Here is a 26188-nt window from a genome sequence, read left to right on the forward strand (position 1 = left end):
TTACAGCCATTTCTGTATTTCAATCGAATCTTCTTCCAATGAATATAGTTCGAAATACGTAGTCTTGTTTCTGGATAAACGTTCTAAACACAAATAAATGTTTTACCGTAAATACGTTGCAACCATCGAGAATATATATTGAATATAGATCTGCTATTTTTGGATTTGCCTAGTCTACCTTTATTTTCTCAAATAGAAACTAGCCCACAACTGTATTAAAAACGTGTTAAATACGTACTACCACTTTACCCAGAATATAGACCAAAGTAATTCGTAAAATATTTTGATAATAATTACAAACAGTTGGAAACGTCATACACAAGGTATAAAGTAGCGATAGTTTCTCATATTTTTATATTTTAATTCTTAGAGTTGTGGTCACATAATTTGGTACACCTCGCTTACAAAGTTGAGCATTATTATCGTTGTCGAATAATAAATTAATTGTTAATTAATAATTCTTCAATTAAATGCGATATTTGTTTCTCAAAGCGATGAAAAAATTACACGAATTTCAATCGATGAAACAAAATAAAACTCTTAACGACCGTAGTTTCTAATTGTTTATTTCTAACCTTTGCGATTCAAATATTATTCAAATATCATTATATAGAATTGGTCAAAAAGGGAATAAGTTTCCGACTTAAAAGAGTTTCTCACTTTTTGCGTAAAATTTCTTATTTTAGTTACAATTTCTTATAACTTACCGCTTTTTTAACAAAGGAGACGAAGCCATATCCCTTAGATTTGAGTGTTTGTGGATCTCTGACGACTCTGCAATCCCTGTAACGAAAATACGATTATTCGATACTTATAGTTAATATTATATTCGATTATTAATTTAGATAAAAATTATCGGTTAGAAATCGCGCAAAATGGTCGACAATAAACTCAAATATTGAAAACTGGGGACGAGATTGTGTGATTTTTTGAAAATTAAGAAATAACAAATATTTGTTTACTCAACTGCAACATTTTCTCTAGTACGGTTCGATAATGTTTCACAACGGGTAAAACGTTCTTTGTATTTCCACCGGGTCGAAACAGCACGCACATTTTCTAACTTTTATCAATAATTTCATTCGCCGGTTCGCCGAGGGTAATTGTTTTTCACGATACAACAAAAATCTCTGTTTACAAAGCGCGTCGCTCGGTGAACAAAATGTAACAGTTTCTTTGCATATTTCCCTTACTGAAATTCGCTTTGCCCGTTATTACGATTTAATAATGCCTCGACGAAGGGCTCAATTTGTTTAGCGTGCCAACGAATTTCGAAGCGTTCGTATGCTCTCGAAATGTGCCAACAACATTGTAAAGGGAATTGAAGCCCAGTTGCTGGACGCGTACAAATTCTTCTCCATAATTAAGATTCCAGTCGTACCTGGCAGGAAAAATTAGGAATACTCGGAGCACCACGAGGTGTAGTTGTTGGGCCTGACTCGTTCTTTTCGGTTTAAATAAAATATTCTTTCGACCGATAGAGTCCGACATGCGGTTCGAATAAAATTCCAGGTTATGGGCCTGTTTAATTTCTCGTCCCGCTTCTAAATTTTTCTCGGACGTGTGACCGAGAATTCTGTCCCGGAGAGGTCCAGTTTTTATCGACTGGACAAGCAATAAAACGAATTCCGACATTCGATCTTACACGAAAGAATTTACAATGTCGTAGGAGAGTATTTCGTATACAGTTGCAAACTCAATTGTCAGCTGATAAAATACACACGCGCGCGTATACGTCACAGGACAGTACATTCTTCTTTCCTTTTTAACAGTTCTATTAGCTGACACTTAAGTTTGCAACTAGATCCACTTCTGAGATACCTTCGTATGATGCTGCAAATTCTTTCATGTACACAGGATACCACGGCACAAAATGACTGATCGAATTGCAAATGATTAGACTACAATTAACTATTCCGCCTGAAGAAATTACAAAACATAACGCAAAAACCATCGACTGATAAGGATTGGAATAGAATGTGAAAATCAATGAGAATAAAAAAGACAGACTTTCGATTAATTAGGCTAGGTCAGATTTTGAAGATCGAGTTACGTTGTCGATAACGATACAGAAGAAGCTCTGAAATTTTATCAATTTATTCTCACCTAATTATCTTGTTAATTTCTATTTCTTTGGACTTTGTAAAAATTTGAAATGTAATAGGTAGCAAATGATGAAAGTTTGATGAAAAATATTAATTGCTTTCTTTGCACGGCTGCATCGTTTAGTATAAAATTTGGAAGGTATAGTATTTGATAGTCCTCGAAATATAACGTGTAAGCCAAGAAGTGCAATAACAGCACACAATCGTGATAAGTGTACGATGGTAGCGATATAATTTTATTTAGCACGGCGCAGAATTCTCCAATTGAAACGAATTTACAAATTCCACGTGCACTTCAACGGCGGTAAGAGAAAAGATCTCGTTCATTTTATTCGCACTTTCGTTAATAATTCTGTGCAAGAACTTTCAAAACAAGAGCAGACGGCCGCTAATTGCTTCTTTTCGTCCTCGTAATTCATACGATGTTACAATAAAGAAGGGGAGAGGAGATTATAACTTTTCGTAAATAAAAAACCAAAGGACAAAGTGCACGGACATTAGTTGCGACGAAGATATAAAGGGATTAATAGTATAAGAAATCCATCAAGTTCGTTGTAAATGCATTAAAATGATTAAAGAGGGGTGGTTTCCCGCGTTATTTTTATCTTCGTTACAGCCTTTCGTGTCGCTTCCTCGAAATGAAAGGACCTGGCCCTTTTCGCGGGCGAGCAATCATTAGACACGTAAAGCGCGGAACATTTATCGCGACTTAATGTATTACGCTTAAAAGGCTTGGGCGAAGAACATTTTCCGTAACGCCACTGAATAAAATTATAAAAAGGAATAGATCTCGGGAACTATAACCGAGAAACGAAACATAAATTAGAAAGGGGAAGAACTACGATGAACGGAAGTCTGAAAGAGCGATTGTCAGAAGGACAGAACGTTGTGAAAGATAAAATGGAATGTAAGCAAGATTACGTGATTCAGAAAGCAGTAACGAGTCAGTTTTCTGGTCTCGTTTATCTTCCTCCTTTGTGTTGCGCGCTGCTTTTTCCGTTTTTTTTACTCCTCGTCTGCAATTTCTATGGTCATCGAAGCAATTAATCGAATCAAAGCAACAAGCGTGCATTAAAAGGAAGTAATTGTAAATATTTAACAATGCGTGAGATACGAAACTCAATTGTTCCGTCTTTGTTCGGAAATGACGGATTTTGATAATTAAACGAATCGAAGAAAAGGAAACTGTAAAAACGACTCGTAGCGAAAAGCCACGTTAGACGTAAAAAACTTGATAAACGGACTGCTGTGCGGAGTGAAATAATTTCTTTAACTAATTTTATCCTCTCCAGGTCTTTGGATAATAAACGTGCCACGTTAAATGAAACGGTAAATAATTAAACACGTTGCGGCTGTACGCGCTTCTTTTGATGCGAACAAATTTCATGTTGCGCGCCCTGTGCAAATCGTAACATGTTGCAACAAATCGTATTAAGGTCAAGTCCGAGGTGCACGAATAAGTAGCAGTTTTGTATAAATTTAACGCAAAATTACTATGTTGCATCGATCCTGAATCAAATTGCGGTCAACTGTAAACACGGACCGTCGGTAGAGTTATGTATTAATTTTATCTTTTCGACGTTAAACATATTTTTGCAGTACTCAATCGAACCATAATCGTTCTCCTTTTTATTCATGAACGAACAAATATTGCTCGTTTCTTTAATTTCTACCGTTCAACTGTTCGTAATACGGAAGCATGAATAAGGAAGGATTATAAATTTTCAAGGTTAGTTTTTACGCGATGTTTCTCATAGAATTACTCGTTTTCCACGATCACTTAACGATTGCAGGCTACCTTTCGTCTTCCTCTTTCGGCGGTTGTTCAAGCCTTTCGGTAAATTATAGATTATCTTTTCGTTTCCGTTGTTCCTTTATCAAGTTTGAAAATTGAATACCTTTCTTTTCTAAACAGCGGTATTACCGCTTTCGTTAAAGTCGGTCGTACGGGTAAGCATTTCCTCGTAACACGGTGAACGAATACTTTTTCGAGCCACCGTGTATTTCGAATTTTTCGAGCAATCGAAATAACATTTTTCGAGCTTGTTCCTCACGGCTGAAACGCTTCCCGTTGGAAGCATTCAAAAGCACCGCAGAAAAGGAACGGGAGGAATGTGCATCGGTTCTTATCAAATATTTCTTATAAACTACAGAACAAACGGAGTAGCGAAGCTCCTTTCGAGCGTTCCACGATGGTTCCCGAATCGCGGCATTGTTTTCCACGACTTTTCAGTGAATGCCGGCGAATGTCACAGTATACGAGCATGAGTAATAGTCAATATAAGTTAGATGTAGAGCACGCCAGTCGCATATGTCGTTGCCCACACTTCGAGTCTCCCACCCTCCGTTCTTCCGCATTCGATATAGCCACGAACCTCCCCTCCAACCCATCCCTCCTCTCCCAGCCGCCAGCCCCCTCCCCTTCACCTTGCTCCGCGTTCTCATTCCGCGTTTTATCCACCATCCCCTCCGTTCCGGAGTTCTCTTTCGTTTCCCCTTTTTCGTTCGCGTTCTCTACGCGACACTCCGCGACGAACGAAACAATCGCCGTCCCCGTGGATTTACGTTTTCGCTGCTAAAAATCGTAAATTAATGCACGGTTATTGACGCGATAAATCTCGAAATTTAATTCAAGTTCCATCGAGAGCTGTCCGACCGACACCCTCCTCTCCCGCCCTTCCTTTTCGGTCAGTCATATAGCCGCGACAATGGCGGAGCCTCGTACCGTGAACGACAAAGCCCAGATAGGATAAAGAATTAGTTTGGATTTATTGCCCAACGGGCCGACCAAACGCGACGGACGTCAGAATGGAAACGCGGGTCGAAGTCGATGATTCAAATTTTCACGTCGTAGACACCGCGTCCGGTACAACGAAAACCCGGCTCGTCTTTCATCCCCTATCAATTCCAAAGTTTTTATTCTACGTGGCTGTCGCGGCGACGAGTACCACCGAGTTTTATTTATCGGCTCCACCTCGGCCGCGTTTCGAAACTAAACGTCCCGCAATTGCCCCCAGAGAAATTCTTACCGAATTATTTTGCCGCATTTTTCGACCGACACCGAGCCTTTCGACTCCCGAAAATCGAAAATCGAACAAAGAGTGAAAATGTGCACGATTTTTACATCTCGATGAAACGAATCTGGTCCGTGTCGCGAGAACGTGGACGCGGTATTTGTGGAACTCACGATGATATCTAACTGGGAGAGGGAGGCAAACTATCTCTTCAGGTTTCGCTTCTATCGAACGAGTTTGGTCTATCTATGGAAACTTTGAAATATCCCATAAAATTGCACGTTTCGAGCTGATCGGATATTAGAGGTTTCGGAAGATCGTGCACTTTTAAGGACGTTTTAATTTGCCCCGAAAATGATTAAATTGTAGAACAGGGATCTCTTAATATCTACGAAGCATCGATTCAACGATTTAACTATATAGACACCATTGGATTCTTCGAGAGGAGAACATTCCCAACCATCGAAGCAGAGTTTGCGCCCAATGAAAGGCAAGAAATGGTACGAGAGTACTGAACTGCTTCTACCAATTTCCTGATGCAAGCCCAATTGAAAATATGCGAATATGTGAATATATGATTATTAGGCGGGAGACCTATACGAGTTAAGAAACAGAAATTAAAGTTTACGCGAAAAATTGTTGAAATTTCCTGTTGACGACAAGAAATAGGGAAATGTCGCCCCGTTTTACCGTACCGAAACGAAAGCTGTAATTATTTTTATAAAAGAGATACATTTAAAAACATTATACCGTCTCTTACTGTGAGCGTAAAAACTAATTCAGTCGCATTTGCTTTGCCACGAATTCAGATGTTTTCTCATAATTAATGGAAAAAGGAGCGACTAATTGTTACCGTAAACGAGTTTTTATTCGCTTATTTCGTTCTTTGTATTACGTGTTTACACAGAACTATCCTTTTCGGAATATATACAGCGGTGCCCATAATTTTAGTCCAATAAAAGAAACAAAGTTAGCTCACTTGAGACTACATTTTTGGACGACAGCGACAAAGAGAATCACTTCGATCGTTAACAATTGAAACGTGTGTTTAATATGATTTTTGTTTACGTAATTTTTATTTTAACGTCATTGAACTTTTAAAGCTTTCAAAATATTTGAAGCAAAAGGAATCTTTTACTTTTCCCTTTTTAGTAGTATTTTCACTTTTGTATAATTTTAGAGCGTCATATAAAACGGTTTCGTTCAATATGGAACCTATTATTAAGATTATTTCTACAATTCTTTGCACTGGTAATTTTCCTGCCTTTCGTCTATATTGATCGGTTCAATTGTACTTGTTACTACACAAGTTTATAAAATAATTTGGTTACGCGATAACACGAAGAATCTCGTTTGAATTCAATACAAGGTTAGTTATTTTACCAATTATCCACCTTATTCGAGTTAGTGATCAAATTCTCCTAGGACTATCGTATATATGTGAAATTGATTCCATACGAAATTAATAGAATCTCGTGTTTCCGAGAATGATATTATTAGGTGCAAAAGTTTCTGTCGACTAGGACTTGATTCGCATTTCACCCAACCAAATTACATTAATTTAGTGTACATTCGAAATGAATAGTCGAGAACTCGAAACGAAATAAATATACATTTAGATAAAATGGATATATTGATTTTGAACAAGCGTTGTGTAAAAATGTTTTGGAAACGATGCAACTGACAAGATCTTGATTGAAATTTAAAATTATGGAGCGAAAGCCTAGATTTACACGATACTCAAAACTTCGCGTTACACATTTCGTAAAGCGCATTGCTTGGCGCACTTTTATCGACACTAAATACTATTATTCTACAAAAAGAAAGTTGCATCGAGAATGAAATTCAATTTTCTTTAAAAAAAAGTTGCCCCGTACCAGCAAAATCTTGTCTTCTTTTTATTAGAGAGCCATGTTCCTAACTCGCGAAACTTTTACGCGTTAACTGTCATCTCTTCATCCTTTTCATCCCTTGCCAGTACTCCACGGCAATCTAGATGCTACAGAAGCAGTTTTTCTCGTCGTCATCGGCGGAAAACTCAAACTCATTAATTACTGACAATAAAAAGAAGGACGCGTCAGCGCGAAAATTTTTGTACCACGTTTTCATCGCAAGTAGAATGCGAGCGAAACGAGAACGCGAGGAATATAATTTTCATAAAAGTAGAAGCATAATGGATCGCGCGACATACGAGTGTTCGTTGGTTGAGCTTAATCGATCCGCTCTCCAACAATTTGGGCAAAGTGTCGCTCAGCTTGTGCAGATCGACGATTGTTATTGCGACGAAATCCTCGATATCTAATTTCTACGAATGGCATCGTCACCTCGGACCACGCGGAACAGTGCATCCCGATCCTCAAGCTCGAATTCGACGAACGTCCTCCCGATAAGAGTTAGCCTGAAAACCAACCGTGTGAAACTTTTCCGCCTGTACTATTCTTTAAGATAACAACTGTATATAAACCCACCAAGCTCTCGAATAAAGCAGTCTACATTCTGAAGTCAACCGGTCGCCACGTCGTTACGCTCTCCGTTTCAACCCATTATTTCTCCAGTCCGAATAATTTTCAAGTAAAGTTCTTGGTTCGGATTAGGTGATCGTCGCGACTCTCATCAATCCTCGCTACATTTAACTTCGACGAATCAGGATTCGAGTGCGACTCGAATCCTTCGCTAAAAAGTGACAGTTTGGAATTTGTCCCGTCACAATATAAATGTTCATTGGTTGAGCTTAATCGATCTACTCTCCAATAATTTGAACAAAGTGTCACTTAACCTGTGCAGATCGACGATTGTTATCGTCGCTCGTCTTAACCCATTAAGGGAAATCTTAGCCCCTGTCCATAAATTAAAATGTTTGAAGCGATAATTACATTAATAATCTCGCATAGGGTGTCAAACTGCAGATCGTGTACAGTTTGTACAAGCCTAAAACAGGTTAGAGTAACATAGAAAAATTGCAGTAATATAGAAACATTTGTTCGAGAGGAAGACACATACGAGAACGCTGAATATGAAAATGATGAAACTATACGAATATTGTTATCAACGAACTGTGCGAAATAAGTGGTAGGTTTGAAGTAACACGAGAAAAGTATACTCCTACGGTTAATCAATTCCAACGATTAATGTGTCAATGGATAGAAATGTTTAAATTATTCACATTCTTTCGCGTTGCAAATTTTCTTTGGCGCCCTCTCTGAATTGGAAGACGCCCCCCTTTCTTTAAAGGTCGCAGCCATCGCTTTGAAAATCACTAGCCAGAGTGGGACATTTTCTAAAATTCACTAAAATTTTCTTTATCTAACCAAACGTAATGTCAGAAATACAGTAACAGAAATAGTTTAAAAATACCGTTCTAAATTTTTAGTCAATTTTATTCAAAGTAAATACGAACAAATTCGTATGCGCATCATTGAGCGCATAAATAATATGCTGTACATAAGAAATTATAAAAGAATAAATGAATATAAATTTTTGTCCGTTCGATGTACTGATAATATCAAGTTACCAATATACATACGTGTGTAGGTGCATACGAACGAATCGATGAAAATATGCATCGTTGCGCACTGTTCACAGAAACGTGGAAAAGTGTTGGTAAGCGCTGTCGTAGCAACTCCACGAGAAATAATAACGTATAACGAACTGAAAATATCTCCTCGAAGGAACGTAACGATACTTCTATCCGCGTTTTCGATGAGTCTCGCGGCAACGTGCAATTCTGCAAATAATATAAGATGGCGTGTCGTGTTCGATCGATGAATTGACGAAAAAAGAGAGACGTTCAATATCTCGGTAGTCCTTGAATCGAGCCATCGGTGAACCAGACGACGGAGTTATCGCGCTGTCGGTAGAAACCATTCCGGTATCGGATGAAAACGAAAGGAAGTGCGGCAAGGGACGGAAGTGGAAGGGGGAAGTTTGCTTACTTTTCACTAAGTGCACTCAATGCCGAACGCGCGAACTAATTGTCGGTGGGATAGGTTGGCCCCGGTACTGGCGGGGTTGGTTAGGGGTGGATAGGGTTGGGACAAAGTCGTGTGCTCGGCTGCTACCCAGGGACTCTCGAAGATTCTAGAGTGGGTTTCGATTTCGAGATCGCGATAAATGAAACGGGTTGTCGTGGAAACGTTCTCGTTCCACCGTCTCCGCCGAGCCATTCGTATTTTTGTCCTTGTAAACCGCTTATTAATGTCCCCGACGGTACGACACGACGCCGCTGATTGCGAATACTTTTTTCGCTATTTTTCACGAAATTCGCCCGAGATTTATACTTCGCCGACCGGAAACGTCGATCGAAACCAGAACCGTGCGAGATTGATTTATGGTGCTTATGAAATTTCATACGTCCTAATGCGAATAATCTCGATCGGAGCACACGCGTGTCTAAAATGAGCTAACGTGGATTGTTCGAGGTTCTTCGATGCGGGCGTGTATATACATACGTATGTACCTACACAGAGACACAAATGTATTAACCGCCCGAACTTTTGACTTTAAACGATCCGTACATTGTAGAGGAGAATACGAGGGAATTGTTGAGGTGAGAACGAATCGAACAAGAAACTCGACTCTCTGAACCAATTAAGGTGTACGATAATCTAATGCACCGAGTACTCGACGTACGTGGAAAACATTCAAACGAATTAACTGCGGTAAGAATATCGTGCGAGTTGAATTGTACAAATACAATGTATCGTAGAAAGAAAGGAAAATCAATCGCAGCTCAAGAGACATACGATACTACGAGTAAAGAGATTGTCGATAGTGTCGATTTGCGATTGTTTAATCACAGGCCTTGCAAAGGTTGATCATAACACGTGATCCAATAAGACTTGCACTTCCTTTCGAAACTGATTCTTCCTTCTTCTTATAATACATTTGGTATAGAGTTTCACTTACAAAAGTTAACGAAAGTTAAACGAATCCGTATAAAAAAAATTTTATTCCAAATTGATATCCAAGTATGTACAAACACGCCTAGAAAATATGTGGAAGGATCATAAATGGGAGCACCACGAATTCGAGGACACGACTGTAATTGTATTTTCACCTGGAGGAAAATCATTTCTTACGGAACTTTCTAGAGAACTGAAAGAAACGACTCGAAACAACAAAAATGTAGCAATTTTCATCGTTCTTCGTTTTCGTTTCCGAAGCTTCCCGAGTTGCCAATTTTCATATTCTTTTTAATGCAATTGCATCAATGGAATTACCTTCTATTTGGATTCAACACCACCCGAAAGCTTTTCGGAAGATGTAAAGTCTCGCAATACGTAGAAATATTATGAGAATTATTTTCCGCCTTTTGTTCTACTTTATTATTTTTATTAAAATAAGAGCTTTCGATGACTTTGGATAATTTCGTAGTCAGGTGTCTGATTATTATTTCCAAGCATTATTCCGTATTTGATTTCCACAGAAATTTACTCCACACATTTGTACAAACATTCGAGATGCGGTGTTCAATATTAATTTTACTTTGCGAAACAATGTGATACTTATATCAAACAGATCGATCGTTCCTCCTCAAAGTCTAAATTTGAAACCTATCGAATACTTCTGTGATTCAGAAATTACACGAAAATTATGTGTATTGGAATTTAATGGTTACGGGTAAAATTAAATCAAACTTTAATATAATATTTCGTTTCTATTAATCAATCGAACTATTGAATTCAATAAGGTGTATCTCTTGTATTCCGTTTTATACGGGAAATGTGAAGGCAAATGTGAATCGTATTTCGCTTTGATGACGAACTCTTATCTTTGCATAATAAACACCATGGGTTCGTAGAACCGATGGTCTAGAAGATTCGAGGAAGAGACTTTGTATATACAGTTACCGGAGATGATTTTTTATCATCGTGAGACGGTATGGAAATCAACAATGTGCACACGTAATTGCAGAAGCAAGGAAACTTGAAAACACCAACTTCCAAAGTTTGTTCAAATTATGAACAAACCCACATTTGTAAACTACTATTAGTACTGTGGATACTCTGTGGATACTGGTGGATATTCTCAAAAATTTAATTATATTAATACTAATTGTGTAAATTGTTATTAATTATATTAATACTAATTGTGTAAATTGTTATTAATTATATTAATAATAATTGGTAAAGTGCATTTTAAACTCGTAATTACGTTAAATAAATTGCAACGAAAACTTCGATAACGTAACGCGTTCTAAATTAAATAAAATTAGCCAATATTTATGAAAAATTAATGTTAAAATATTTTACATAACGAAGTGGCGTGTAATCGTTCTAAATAATATCACGAGCAGAAAATAGGCTCCCAACTGCGGGTTCCGCGAGTAGTATAATACACTATTACATAAGTACTCTGAAACCCCCAGCAGTGGGCTCGTCTTATTTAACTTCTCGCTAAATGTAATTATCCTATTTACTTTAGAGGCAAGTACAACACCGAGCTTTGCCTGGAATAATTTACCTTTCGGGCCTTTTTAAATTTGACTTCTCGAGCAGTTGAAAATGGCTTTTGATTACAGAACTACGGTAAATGGAGTACCGACTACCGCAAGATTGTCTTGCCTTCGACGAAGAAAATGTTACGAACTCGGTAGAAAGATAAATTTACGTTGTAAAATTTGAATATTATTACCGCTTGGCTCTCAACACGTAGTACCTATTACGTGTAGTTGATCGCGTTGAAAATTTTCAACTACGCACTGGTTTCGATAAAATACCCTACAAAACACGTTCACGATATAACACATCGTGTTACATAATGTGAAATGTTAATAAAAGTGACTCTTAAATGAAAATAACCTCAATATTGAACGATCGTTTAGATTTATTTCAGAGATGCATAATTGTATCATTTTCGACTAATTTATTTATTCTCAAAGTTGATAGGTTGGCCTCTATTGTTTACTATTAAGTTCATTAATCAGAATTTTATCGTAAGAAATTGTGTAAAGAAAAAACGCAAGTATACGTTAAATACGATTTCCAACGATTCAACTCTAGTGAGAAATCTTTTCAAGGTTTCTTAAATTATGTATATGTTAGAATGGAATCATACATAAATTGAAATTTTCTTTTAATTTAAACCGAAAATTTTGCATGTAACTTATGGATGCTCATCTTTATCATGGGAATAATGTGGTTGACGTATCAATTAAACCATACACATGTCCTATTTAGAGGATATTCGGAAAAACATTTTTTAGTATTAAAATATATTTAACTATCATATCATGATATTCAAGTCACTTTATACTCAGTGATTTTTGGTATAAAATCGAGATCCGATGAAGTACACTATAATTTTTGTGTAACATCCTTTAGAATGTATTATAACTAAACGCAAGATTATATTCGGCAAATGTACATCTGATTCTTTTAGTTTGAAATATTATCAGGTTTTGGTTAAAAAAGAACTAATTCTACCCTAGGTTACTATAATTTTCCATGGAAAAATATATTTGTGGGAGCTTCCAATACTATTATTTGTTATTGTACATTGCACACTACACAAGTGTCTTAATATTACTACACAGTTTCAGGTTGTAATATGAAACAAAATTTTTTTTACAGGAAATAGTTATTCTTCCCGACTAATAAAATATTTTCGAATACAACACATATATAAAATAAAAATCAATTTTTAGAAAACGATCGTTTCGTATACAATAAGTTAAATTGAAATACATTTGTAACATTTGCTTAAATGAAAACAATTGCGACGCAACCTTTAAATTTAATAAAAATGTACGAAAATCCTATTCAGGTTTCTATTCTTCATTCTAGACCTGTACAGGCATACAACGTCAAATATTGTCGGTACAATAGCCGAACAGATAAACGTCGTCCATTGATAATGTCTCGAGCGTAATCAAATTAACGTAAAACAATCAAACGTTGAACGATACTCGACTCACAGTCAATAACGTGGCGCGGTGGCATTGTAGAAACGCGGCATCCTCGCCGACCATTATAAGCCCCTTTTTACCCCTGTTCACTGATTTACCTTTCGCCCCTATCATCCTCATCCCCTTTCATCGTTCACCTCTATAACCAAAGGGTTAACCGGGTATGGCGTAAGCGAGATTATTGCCTAGATAACTGGAAAATTAACTGCAAAATGCGTTGTTTTACCCTTGGTGAACGGGGTTATGATAATTTTAATAACATATTTATTGCTCCCCGACTGTCCACGGCGAGTGCACAAAAGGCTACACGGGCAATTCGTAGGCGAGGGCCGATAACGCGCTGCTGATTACGCTCGCGCTATTTTGCGAACTTCGTCGGCGCCGAATTCGTTCGGGCGACAAGCCAAGTATTGGGAATTTATGGGCTTCCTCTGCACCGGTGCGTGATATGCGTATAATGTTTACGATATTATGCGATTTGCATTGTCGTTTCTCTAATTCGTTTGATTTTAATGGCAAATAATAGCCGTGTAGCGGAATTCAGAATCGTAATTGTATTTCCATCATTTCTTTTTTCATACCTGTTACGTGTAATGAGAAATAAATGTCACAAATTTATCGAAATTAAATACTAAATTCGAGTATACTAATTCGAGGTGTACGTGTATGTATAATTTTCATATTTTAATAGATAATAGTCGAAGGGTGCAAACAAGGTTATAATTACCGTATTTCGATTTTTAATTATCAGTTATGCGTGTGTTTTGTTACAAAGGTGTAACGCGATTAACTAACTTTTAGAAAATGTATTGCAAAATTGTACCCTAGTTACTTTTAAAGATTAGTTCAGTGCTTTGTTCGTTTTCTGTGGACACTATGTTTATACGGATATATAATTTAATATGATATATGTGCTGTTATAATATAAATCGATCGACCACAAAGTAGGTACTCGGTAGTGACAAATTTAGGTTTTTAGATTCGATTTGGGCCATTTTCATAATTACTTGCACAATAATTTGTTATTCTATACTTCTCAATTGTACGAATAGATATCAATCGCCTGAAGGTGTTACAAATATGTGTAAAAATTTAATAACGATATATATCACAATATAACGGAACTTTACGTTTAAAATATATTCTTTTTAATACCTTTCAAATGCATATAATATCGATTTATTCTCATAAAGTATAAAATACTTTATTTCCTTATAGCAGGCAACGATAGTTTTAGAAAAACATCTCACGTTTTTTTTTATGAAAGCAGTTACAATGTTTGTTATCCTGGTCACATGTTGCATACTTCTATGAGCGATGCAAGTGCAGTCATCGATAATTACTTTGAAACTATGTAGACTACTATTGAATTGAACAACGTACTTTTGTTTCGTGCATTTTTACATATATTTAAACGATGTATTTTTAAACGTATTTAAAGCATATGCCTGGATAAAATAAAAGTGTATACATATATTAACAACATAAAGTATACTCAATATTTTATTGTCTAAATGTTCAAACACAATCTTCGACGTTGTTTAAAATCTTACAAATCAGCAAAGAAACGAACAGTTTCTTTCGATCAAAATATCGTATCAATTTCTAGGTTAGACGTAAAATTGATTCCTAATTTGTAAGAAAGAATGTCGCGCGTAATTGCAAAAACGATGTATTTACTTGAAACGAAAATTAAAAATATTTTCCATATTCCATGTCCCGTGGTTTATACAGTGACAAGAAAACGGACAAATGACAATTTTCGTTTATTGATAATTAATTCGATGATTTACCATCGAAAACGTATAACGGAGGAAATAATGCGACTACGAGATACGAAAAAGTTTCTTCTTTTTCCAAGTGAAACGCGATACCATCCTTTCATCGTGCTTATTCTAATCGCATTGATGCACGCAATCTGTATGCGCTCGGTTCGAGTGTATTTGCGCGCGGATACACGGTTAAAGAATCGGCCGAAAGAAATAAAGAAAGAACAGAGCCGAAGCGGAGGGAAACTAGAAAGAGCGGGTAATGGAAACTCGGGAAACAAGAATTTGTTCGAGGACAAAAGTAGAAAAGTGTGCTCGACAGAAGTACCCAGTAAAAACGTATGGTAATAAAACACCGTATCATTCGGTAGCGGCTGTGCTGCAACGTCTTGTTGGTTCTTGGATTGAACGAAACTCATCGGAGAATCGCAAACATCGAGCGTTCTCTCCAATCTATAACTTTCTTAATGTCCAATGATCGAAGGTAAGAGGATATCGCGCGGAAGCATAAAACCGCGTAACAGTAAAGTTGTACGTGTTCTCGGAACAGAGCAAGCCGCGTTATTACATTCAGGTTCGTTGAAAAATGTAATTTGTACGAAACAGCAGGGAGGGAGGACATTACGTGTGTTTCACTTGGCATGTTTCATCGTATAACATCAGAACGCGATACGCTGGTTAACGTAACATCCTTTTTTCTTTGTTCTCGCGCGAACGGTGGAAAACTCCTCGAGCAGGGAAATGAACGGGAGAAAAATTTGGAGGAACGGAGAAGAACAAATGGACGAATTAATTAAAGCACAATTTTAAAATCGCGATGACTGCTAACGCGGACTTAACGGAAAATAAACAGCTCGTAATTTCCTTCGGTCACACGTGTCATCGCATTAGTTTCCGGAAACGTATTTCTCATTCTGTGCTGTACATTTTTCGCGGATAATAAAATCCATGCTGATATTTTGGATACAAATATCGCCTCGTGATTCAAGCAAAATAGGTTACAATGTAAAACGTAGTATGAGATTTTCCAACAATTTTTGATCAAAAATAATACACACTTCTTCTTTGCTTTCGTGAGTGCGTTTACCAACAACGATTAAATAGAAAACCATTTTTCTTGGGCTGCGATGACTCGTGTTTATTTTCGAAGATAGATTGAACAAACGAGGAAGACACGAGTGAAATTAAGGTCACGTTTCTTCAATTTTTCACAAGAACTTGAAAGCGAAGTAAACAATGTAAGAGTATTAACGTCAAATTATGTTACATTCTTACTTATTTAATGTATATTTTAATTAACGGATACCATGGAAATAATAAGAGTAGGATACAAGCGATTTTGTTTCGACCGGAGGCCGAGTGTCACGTGTACTCGGCAACGAGGAAATTGAACGAAATACTGATTATTAATACAAACTAAACATTTCCACCATTATCGTTATATGTTTACGAGAGTATTGTCAATCGATCGACGAGGTTTTCCCGATAAAAATGAACTCGAGCATGACTTTATTCGAAGAGGTTACGTATTTACGAAATCTAAAAGATATTTTTGTTTTACATACATGTACATTATTATTTTGTTATAAGGCGTCTGTTCGGGGGACAGGAGCAATCTATAACGAAACAGACTTTTATTTTACGAGCCTTCTGTTTGTTGCGATGAGTGCAACAGACTGCGAGTAAGTGAGAAGGTGCACGACGACGACAGATCATCAATTTTGCTCGAGACTTCGGTGGCTTCGACCGTAGTCTCATATTTCGGAAAAGAAAACAGAGCCACAGCAGTGGACTCTTTTCCACTCTAACGCTTCAAATGGACGAAACTAGCTACGATTTAAATTCTCTACCAGAGTTGGGCAAAATTAATGTAATTAAGGATTAACAATTACGATTGAAATATGTAATCGTCAATCGCAATTAACGATCAATCGAAATACTTAACCTTTAATTTCGATTAACAGTTACGATTAAAATATGCAACGTCTTGTGAATCTTTCTCGGGCGTCTTTGATTCGACGTGTATCGTCAGCGAAAATGAAAACAAAAACAAGTAACGATCGCCAATCGACAATGCACAGTCAATTGCCGAAATCGAACTCGATATTCAATTTTCAGTTGTTGTTTGACAAAATCGCGTCGCCATACGATCGAAAGAAAAGACACACGTAAACGTTTTCATTTTTATTCCGCTGTATAAATTATTTTTAAAAACGTTTAGTTTAATCTAGCTTTAATCGGAACTTTTTAAACGATTTTCGTTGTAGATATTTAGATCAACATTAATGGTTTGTATTCAATATATGTATCTATAATATATATTTAAAATATTTGTTTAATATAGGTTTACATTTTTGTAGAATTAATTTTTGCATAATTTGTCATCTAATTCGTAATTAGAGCAAAATTACTCATAATAATTTTAGCGAAATTAAACGATTTTCAAACATTTGTATCATTACCGTGAAATAATACTCTAGAGTAAGAGACTACAAGAATTTTAGGAAAAATTCAGAAATTCATTCGAAAATCCCGCAAAATTTTAATTCGCGGAAATTTTGGGAATTTGACGTCATTTCCAAAAATCCCCGTGATAGGAATACTTTTTACCAAAGCCCAAAATTGACGAAAAATTCTAGCAAAAGTTCGGAAATTCATTTGAAAATCCCGCAAAATCTCAATTCGTGGAAATTCTTGTAATTTGACGTTATTTCTAAGAATCCGCGAAATCATGCCACTTCCTGGCATATCGTATACTCCTGACATCAGGAGTCCCAAAATCGAACATTTTCCAAAATTTATACCTGAATTTCAACCTTCGGTATCAGGAGAACACTGTCGTCGAGGAGGTATGCATTTCGATTCTTCAAGTATTAATCAAATGTTAAATTGATATATCTAATAAACAATTATTAGTTTCCATGTTTTAAAACTTTAAGAAACATCTCTTTACTTCGAAGCTTGATCAAAATTAATTGCTATAGACGAATCAATCACTTTTAATGCATAAATAAGATGCACATTGTTCGATTAATATTGGGAACATGCATAAATGTTAGTAACAATCACGGAAATGAAGAAACATTCGCCGAAACCGTTCGCCTTTGCAGATTTCGCAATATCTTGATGTTTATTTATCATATTTATTAACAACCGTCGTAGGACCGTAGATTAAACAATTATTAACAATGTTCTAGTATAAATAATGGCTAAAAAGTCATCCATTTCTTGAAATATTTGGTTAGATCGAACAAAGACAATCGAAGTAACGGTAAGTGACTTTGTGGTGGGTATATAAGGAGCCCCTCGGTTGTAAAAAATTTCATTCGCCTGGGAGCCTCGGAGGTGGACGGATGTCTCCATTTTAACTTGTAATTGTTTTTCCATGTTTATTTGTTTTTGTCACTGTTTCAAGTAATTTTTGTCATGTACTTCATTGTTTTCAGATCCAAATTTTCTATCGTGTCTTGAATTGCTTAATCTTTGTCGTTTTTCAATTTGTTTCTCTTAGCTAGGTACATCAGAACCGAGGAAGAACGAAGAACGAAGAACGAAGAACGAAGACCTTCAGTTTAGGTTTAAGCCTAGACTAAGTTAGTTTTAAGGCCACCATGTACGAACATCTGTGCTCTGCCAAGCAATTATCCAATCTTTAGCTTATTTTTGCTCGCTTCCTCGTTCCTCAATTCGGTCACCACTGCTTGTTGCATAAGCAAGTGACCGGCCGTGTAGCTGGACCGAACGGTCGATCGCCGTCTCTTCTGGTGAGTCACGCTTCCAGAGGAAGATGTTGCGAACACAGAGGGAGGGTTTACCTCTGTCTCTGTGGAAGTCACCGATCGCAGGAGAGGACCCTCCCTTCTGTAATCCTTCGTAAGTCGTGTCTCACGGCGCGAAGTTGTGGGGAAATGGGGTGCTCCTTTCGGCGACGTCGGCCACTTCCTCTTGAATCGTGCCCAATATGGGGAAACGAGACCGATCTAGTAGGCCCAACTCCACGGTTCGCGTCGCGTCTTTCCCAATTTTTCCTAATTTTTTTCATAATGTAATTACTCGGCAGAACTAAACGAGGAGATCGAAGGAACATTGACTCCTTCTATCTCCATGGTTTTGTAATTTCGTTTGTACTGCGTATCGAGGGAGATCGATGGAACTTTGATTCCATCTATCTCTCTCCTGGTTTCCGCTTGCAGCAACCTCCACGTGGTGAGACCTGGTAGTTGGTATTACTCCCGACGAACAATAATTATTCGTCGTGGGTAGTACCGAGCTAATTGGCTGCGAATTTAGAATATTATATTGCGATATTGAAAAATTTTTACCTGTAAGAGTCTATAAAACTTGTGTAAAATTATGAATGTGTAAAAAGCGATTTTTTAAAAATTCTAGACAAGAATACCCCCTTAGTGTGTTTATAATCAACATATAACGGTGAGGTATAAATGATTGGTCGGTAACAAGTAGATGTCCGGTAACAGGGCTTGCTATAGAAAGTTGATTTTCGCGTGATCGCTTACTATGACCGCAACACGACGCTAAAAGACTCCCGATATCTCTCGTCTAAATCCTCGGAATTAAGTATAATCACCATATTGTTGCTATGCTTAATCTTGAAGAAGGTACAGTATCAGGTATCGTCGACTAATTTAATGTTAAAGATGGTATTGAAGCATTCCTGTAGTCCTTGTATACGATATAAAAAAAACAATTCTCGATCGAGTACTCTGACATTAGCTATTCTATTTCGAGAAGAAAATTTATGCTTATAGACAATTCGGTGTGCTCTTGAAGAAAGTTATTACAATGATCGAGTTCCTATTAATTCCTATTTAGATGGTACATTTTTTAAATATGTAGCCGAAAACAGTAATTGCAAGCTAGTAGCAGGATTATGCGTAAAATTTTCAAACGTCGAAATCAGAGGTCTTAGAAATATCACATCAAATTTTATATCAGATTTGAAACGGTTACACGGACAAGAAACAATGCTGCACTGTAAAAAATATACAGTTTCTAAGAGAAATAGGATAACAATAACTACGAAATGTACGGAACTGATATCGAAGAGATCCAAAACTGTAACTGCATATCCGCGAGGAGAGGATAATTATAAAGAGGAGAGCGTGCCAGCATATCCATAATAACATTATGCAGGAAAAATTTGACGAAGCAGTTACAAAATTTATTATTCATTTTACGATTTTTTTAAGAACGGTGGAAGTCCCGCGTTTTATTTCGCTATTTGATAATTTCAATATGTCTGCACGAAATATCACGGTTACGAGCAGATGTACCCTTCATTACCGAATTCACTCGCTTTTTGAAAATCAGAAAAAGTACATCAAAGACAAATGAGCTAAAATACCTTTTGTATCGTACTACAGCAGACATAATGTCAGGGAAAGGAAGAAGTTTCCTTTGTGTTACTACATATTACATCGAAAATTATAATTGTGAACGCGAATCTGTTGTTTCAGCGCGCAGAATGTTTCGTAGCACCCATTCGTATGATAGAGTAGCTCAATTATTGCATCAAATTCATGCGGATTTTGAAATAGCTGGCAATAAAATCATGGTAACAATTATTGATAATGAGACGAACTTCAGCAAAGCACTTAAACATATACACATAAACGTATACACGGTGAGTCATTTAAATCAATTCTCTGAAATACCTTCGAAATTATTAAACGGCGGACAAATTTTGTGCGGATCCATAGTAAAAAATTCAAATGATTTAAACTCGTTTCAAATGTAACTTTCTTCAACGAAATAAAAGATGGACCCAATCTTTCAATGATACCACTGTTGCTATATTATTTTGATAAGATATGAGAAATTCGATTTCGATTTATCTCTGATAAAGAAACCGCACGAATTTTTTCTAATACCTAATATTCATTGTATCGTAAAATGGCGAAGTTTCAGAAACAGTACTTTCTCACTGATTTCGATGAAATTAAAAAATGTTATTAATGTCATCATTCAGAATAATTTTTGGTAAACTTATCGAACTATTACTTTACCGATTTTTATCTTTTTTAAACATGTTATTTAGCTGTAAGGAGTATTATTTAGAGCAACCTTGTTCTTTGAAAAAATTGGTGGTCGGCCTTAGCTTCCGAGATGATATTAGCAAAACAAAATTGCTACTAATATATTGAGTTTTTTCCAATGGGTCTGTATCCGTAACACGAAAACAAACACAGCCTATACGCTCGCTCCGCGGTGGATTATTGATTGTTTAATGACTTTTAACTTGAATTTTATTAAAATTTTAGAGAAATATTGTATTATACAAAAAATGTTTATCTTCTTCTCATAAAGCTTTAGGAATTCTTTCAATTTCAATTAATGGTTTTCTCGAGATCGTTTTAAAGTCAACTTTGTTTTGTTTTTAATGTAGCAATATTATTTCTTTTTAATAATGTTTTACTACTTTATCTACATAAAAATGTTATTGCTCGATAGAAACATATGAAAATATTATAATAAAACACTGTTGTTTGTAGACTCCTAAACAATTGTGATTCTCTTTTGATATTTCGACATGCTGTCAACTTTTCAAATAAACACCCTGTATATAATATTTATAGATCAGATTCAGATTTCGATACAGAAATTTCAAGCGTTGCAAAAAATTCTTTAATGTCGGAGAAATTATTAACAGTAAATTTAAACTGCTATGTCCATATCTTAAGCCTTTGTCTAACGAATGACGTGCTAAAGTTTTGCACAGCTCTGTTTTGCACGGCCGAAATTATTCAAAATATATTAAGTTATACACTAAATCGGTCTGGTGATACTAGATGGAATAGCTTATACGATTAATTGCAACAAATATCAAATATCAAATCGAAATACTCACGATTATTTAGAGCTCTGAACATTAATAATATGCTGAATGAAGGTGATTTCAAATACTTAGAAGAACATTTGACTTGTGCAAAATTTATTTTGCATGTACAGGATTCATTACAAGCGGAGAACAACACCTATTATGATATAATGTTACCAGGTCCAGTAGTAGTTTTACGTCGCATATTACGACGTAAAGAAAAATTTGTAATTCAGTAGTAAAAACATTTAAAGCATCAGTTAACAGAAGATTTTACGATCTCTTTAATTTCACTATAATTACAGCCGAGAAGACTGCTGTTACTGCCCTCTCATATCTACGATTTTAAACTCGTTGGTCGGCTTGTATAAGTACATCCTGCTATGAACAAATTTTAACTGCATTTAGAAGAGCTGTAGAAATTGAAATAAAGTCTGAAATCATACTACAGTCGGAGGTAGACATTAAAATTTCCACAGAACCAAATGAGTTTTCTAATTTCGACATATCACTGTCTTCGAGACATTTAGGAGGTCCAATTTCAAAAGTAGAACTTAATATATTACAATTCTTCTTAGAGAACGACGAATGATTGATTGATTGATATTTTTGTCCGATACTCTGAAATAAAAGAGTACTTCTTACATACATATAATACGCTTCGCCCGTCGTTAGCACCAGTGGAGAGACATTTTTTCTTCGCCGCGATGACAAATTCACCAAAATCGCAAAAATCATCTGATAATAATTTCGAAAAAAGAGTAGGGATAAAAGGAAACATGAAAAACTGAAAATATGTGTATACATAGTGTAGAAACTGTTACAAAGATCTCGTTACAGAAATAATGTATATTTCTGTTGTGTTCTTACCACAATTTAAAGATTCGTTAAAATTATAAATTTGAAAATAATTTTAATCGTTGCTTGGCTTTAGTTTCTGAGATCTTTCCTCAAACAGAACGTTGCTACGATATTAAATTCTGTCTGTACATGCGTGTCTGTGACTCTGTATGCGTCAGCTCGCGATTGCCTCTTATCTTTCGTTTCTGTACATCGGAATGGCGGCCAACGACCAAACGAATGTAAATACCTAATAATTCGGCCAGCTACTCTGTCGAGTTTCTAAGTACACGGGTGTACGTACTTAACGCGTCCATTGCCGGTCGCCTCGATGCATTTGTCTATAGAAACCATAAACAATCGACGACTCGATACCTACACACACGCTGCCACAAACGTGTAGCTAAAGGCAACATTCATTGTAGCAGTAGTAGCGATAGTGTTTTACTAAAATCTCGAAAACTAAAGCGAGCGGTGGTCATATGTATCGGAAAAAGTTGTTCGAAATGTTGGTTTCTACAACATATTCAAAAATCATCGAAATCGGTGAGACACCCCTAATAATGTCCTACCCCCTTTTTTTACATAATTACCATTAATACTTTTAATCAACGATTCACGACTAATTTAATCAATGGATTAAATTAATCGCGATTTTCTTGCGAGTAACATTTTTAATCGTGAAATTTAATCAATCAATCGCTATTAAAAGTTTTACTCGATTGTTGCCTGACTCTGCCAATTCCATTTAAAAATTGTTAGTAGATTTTTGTTTCAATCGCATAGGAATGTTCGCAAAACTGTTGTCGTGTAAAATGATGAACTCGATTTTATTTTAACAGTGTTTGTACTTTTAGTGTTCTACCTTGACAAGAGGCCAGGTCCGAAAACCGAAAAAGCGGTATGGATGTGCGTCGTGCGAGTCAGCGATAGGTTTTACCGATGTTCGTTTTGCGAACGTAACGCTATCAACGGGTGACGTATATACATACATACGTGTTGTAATACCAACAGTATTCTACACGTTCTCGAATGTCCAATACTCGAAGAAGGTTATTAGTCGATGGTGGTATTTTTGTTTTGAGGCATGGAAGGAACACTATTATTTTCTCTGCGTTCTACCTTCGTGTCGTTTCATTTTGAGCCACTTCACGATTTTCTACCAGTAACTGCATCGCTGTTTTATGACTTTTAAACGATGTTCGTTCGATTACCGCAAGATATGATCGGGTAACCAAGATATCAAACAGTGAAATTATCCGATTATCCCATTTTTTGTTACATTGTTGTTGAAATGAACGCGCGTTATAAATATTTTCCCAATTTCAAGTTGTACACTCGACAAGTATGGTTTATACGCCCTATTTTTTTATCTTTCTATACGTTTATCGTGAACTGTTTTATACTTTGAACGTTAACAAAATATTCGATATTGCGCGGTGGGAGTTTCAGTTTTTTAAAAAATTAATAATCACTGGTATTTTTACACCAGAGGTTTACTGGGCTTTTTTCGTACGCGAGATAAATTTAACACGACACTTATGTCTGTATTCAAACTCAAGAATATTTATTTCTTCTCATTGGTATTACTTTGCAAAGATCGATTTGTAAATTTGATATACACGTCGTTTACCCCTGACCCGAAGACGCGAAACAAGAATTCCCGCATTTTTAAATTTACCTCGTTTATAAAAGCATTTGTATTTTTCTTACTTATCGTAAGATTGAAATTTGTCTATTCTTATAATTTCATTATGATACATCGAAGTCAGGAACGAATTATTTTCGGTAGTGCGATTAATTGCCGGTACACCTAACCCAGGCCTATTAATTTAAATAATATGTTTCGTTTTTCCTCTAACGCTTAACAATGCAGTGTAGATCTGCATATTGAGATAAAGAATAAGCTATAGATGCAATCAAAATAATGAAACGCTAATACAATCTGCATTAATATAACTAAATACAAGATTATCCAAGGAAACCACTCTAATGATCGTTCGTAAAGAAAACTGGAGAAAGTTATGCATGTATATACATATTATAATAGTTACGTATTTGTTATTACATCGCAAGCTTTATCAGTTACTTGGAAGGTAGAGCTCGTTATTTCTTTGAAGACGTTGCGGTAGCTTTCCGGGTAGCTAAAACAAGTTGCCAGGACGAGTTAACGACGAATCGGCCATTGTTCGAGAAAGTTTGCATCTATCGAGGTGCGGTTGATGGTCCATGCACGTGAACTTACAATCTCCTTTCTTGAGGTTAACTTCGAGAAGAGCCAAAATAACGAAGGGTTAAGATGCTGAACACAAGGGTAGAGACTGTAGCTTGTCTCTCTGTATGGCTTCGTTAAGAGGATTAAACGGCTTTGAAGTTACGTCATCTGAAATTGTGCTAGATCGAGCGAGAAAACGTTCTGGTGAATCGAGACCCTTTTTCGAAATTAACAATCGAAGGGTATTCGAAGATAAGCTATTAACGACAAGTGAATTTTTCAATAACGTGGTACACATTTCAGTTTTTACAAGTCTCTTGATTTTTCCTTCATTTCTAGTAAAATATTTACTTTTTCTCTACGAAATACGTCATTTCAATATACGAATTTAACATTAGATCAAGTATTTATCGTCGATTATTGTACAACAGTGTGTTTTAATTATTAAAGAAGATATTTTAAAAACATTCAAAAGAAAGTTTAGAAAGTTCTTATTAAAATTAACAAAGTAATGTGGAAACAATATTATATGTTGCTTATAAATTAATTTAAATACTATACGTTGAAAGAAACTGGCTTCTACATCATTGATTCGATACTTTAGAAGTATTTCAAGAATCGAACATAAAGTGTAAAGTTCGGAATTTTACATTTATGTACTAAAATATAGAATGATGACTTTAATGTGAAAAATGATTTCAGCAATTTTTACGATTTTATATATATATATTTGTAGAACGATTAGCTTTACCCTATTGACTGTTTCCCGCAAACAGGGTATTATTTCAGTTTAATCGATTATTTAGTTACATGTGCATTTATTCGACGAATTCGCAAACCTTCGCGTCCTATTTGAAGAGGAATTTGGCGAGTTCTCTAAAGAAGGCATAGCAGCAAAGGAAATCAATTGAAGCACGAAAATAAAAAGGTAGGTCGACTTTATGAAGCAGAAAAGTTTCAAAGTCTTACAAATATTTGTAGAATAAAAGAGCTTGAAACTTTTTATTTGCTCGTTTTGCAAATTTCAAAATTTCCAGGCTAACATCTAGATCAATCGAAAGATTTCAATCTTACGATATCTGCATTTCCTTGTGCACTGAACGAATACTGCATACGAAGCTTGTACACCTTACTCGGATGGATATTCAAAGATCCGTACTTAAAATTAACATTGTAAAGTAGCTTTCAAAAATACATGGTATGGTATCTAATCTATTAAGTAGCCGGGTAATATTTTCTTTATTCTACTCGGAGAAAAATTTCTGTCAACATTTCTTTCATATATTGTTTCAACGTACTCGCAGTGTTACCTTGTACATTAATCGACTTCTAATCTTGTCTTTTAACGTCAACGCGACAGTACACACAAACACGTCCGTATATTCCATGGAAAATGGTACTTGGACGTTTATCTGCCGAAGGTAAGGAGATATTTAAAAATCAAAATGCTTTTTCTTGTTCTTAAAAAAATGTAACGGTGAACGTTAGGAAAGAGAAAGGT

The 26188-nt window shown here is 36.0% G+C and overlaps 1 protein-coding gene across 10 annotated transcripts in view; it reads right to left on the bottom strand.

Moving 5' to 3' along the window:
* The window catches only part of LOC143143838 (cytotoxic granule associated RNA binding protein TIA1), an 833023-nt gene that overhangs the window by 94009 nt on the left and 712826 nt on the right, over window positions 1-26188 (bottom strand). For all 10 annotated transcript variants that reach the window (XM_076305580.1, XM_076305662.1, XM_076305607.1 and 7 more), the window contains one exon: window positions 708-783. In XM_076305580.1, coding sequence (XP_076161695.1) covers window positions 708-783 — 76 coding nt within the window. The remainder of the gene's footprint in view (window positions 1-707; window positions 784-26188) is intronic.

This window comes from Ptiloglossa arizonensis, chromosome 1 (genome assembly GCF_051014685.1).
Source record: "Ptiloglossa arizonensis isolate GNS036 chromosome 1, iyPtiAriz1_principal, whole genome shotgun sequence".
Classification (NCBI taxonomy): Eukaryota; Metazoa; Arthropoda; class Insecta; order Hymenoptera; family Colletidae; genus Ptiloglossa; species Ptiloglossa arizonensis.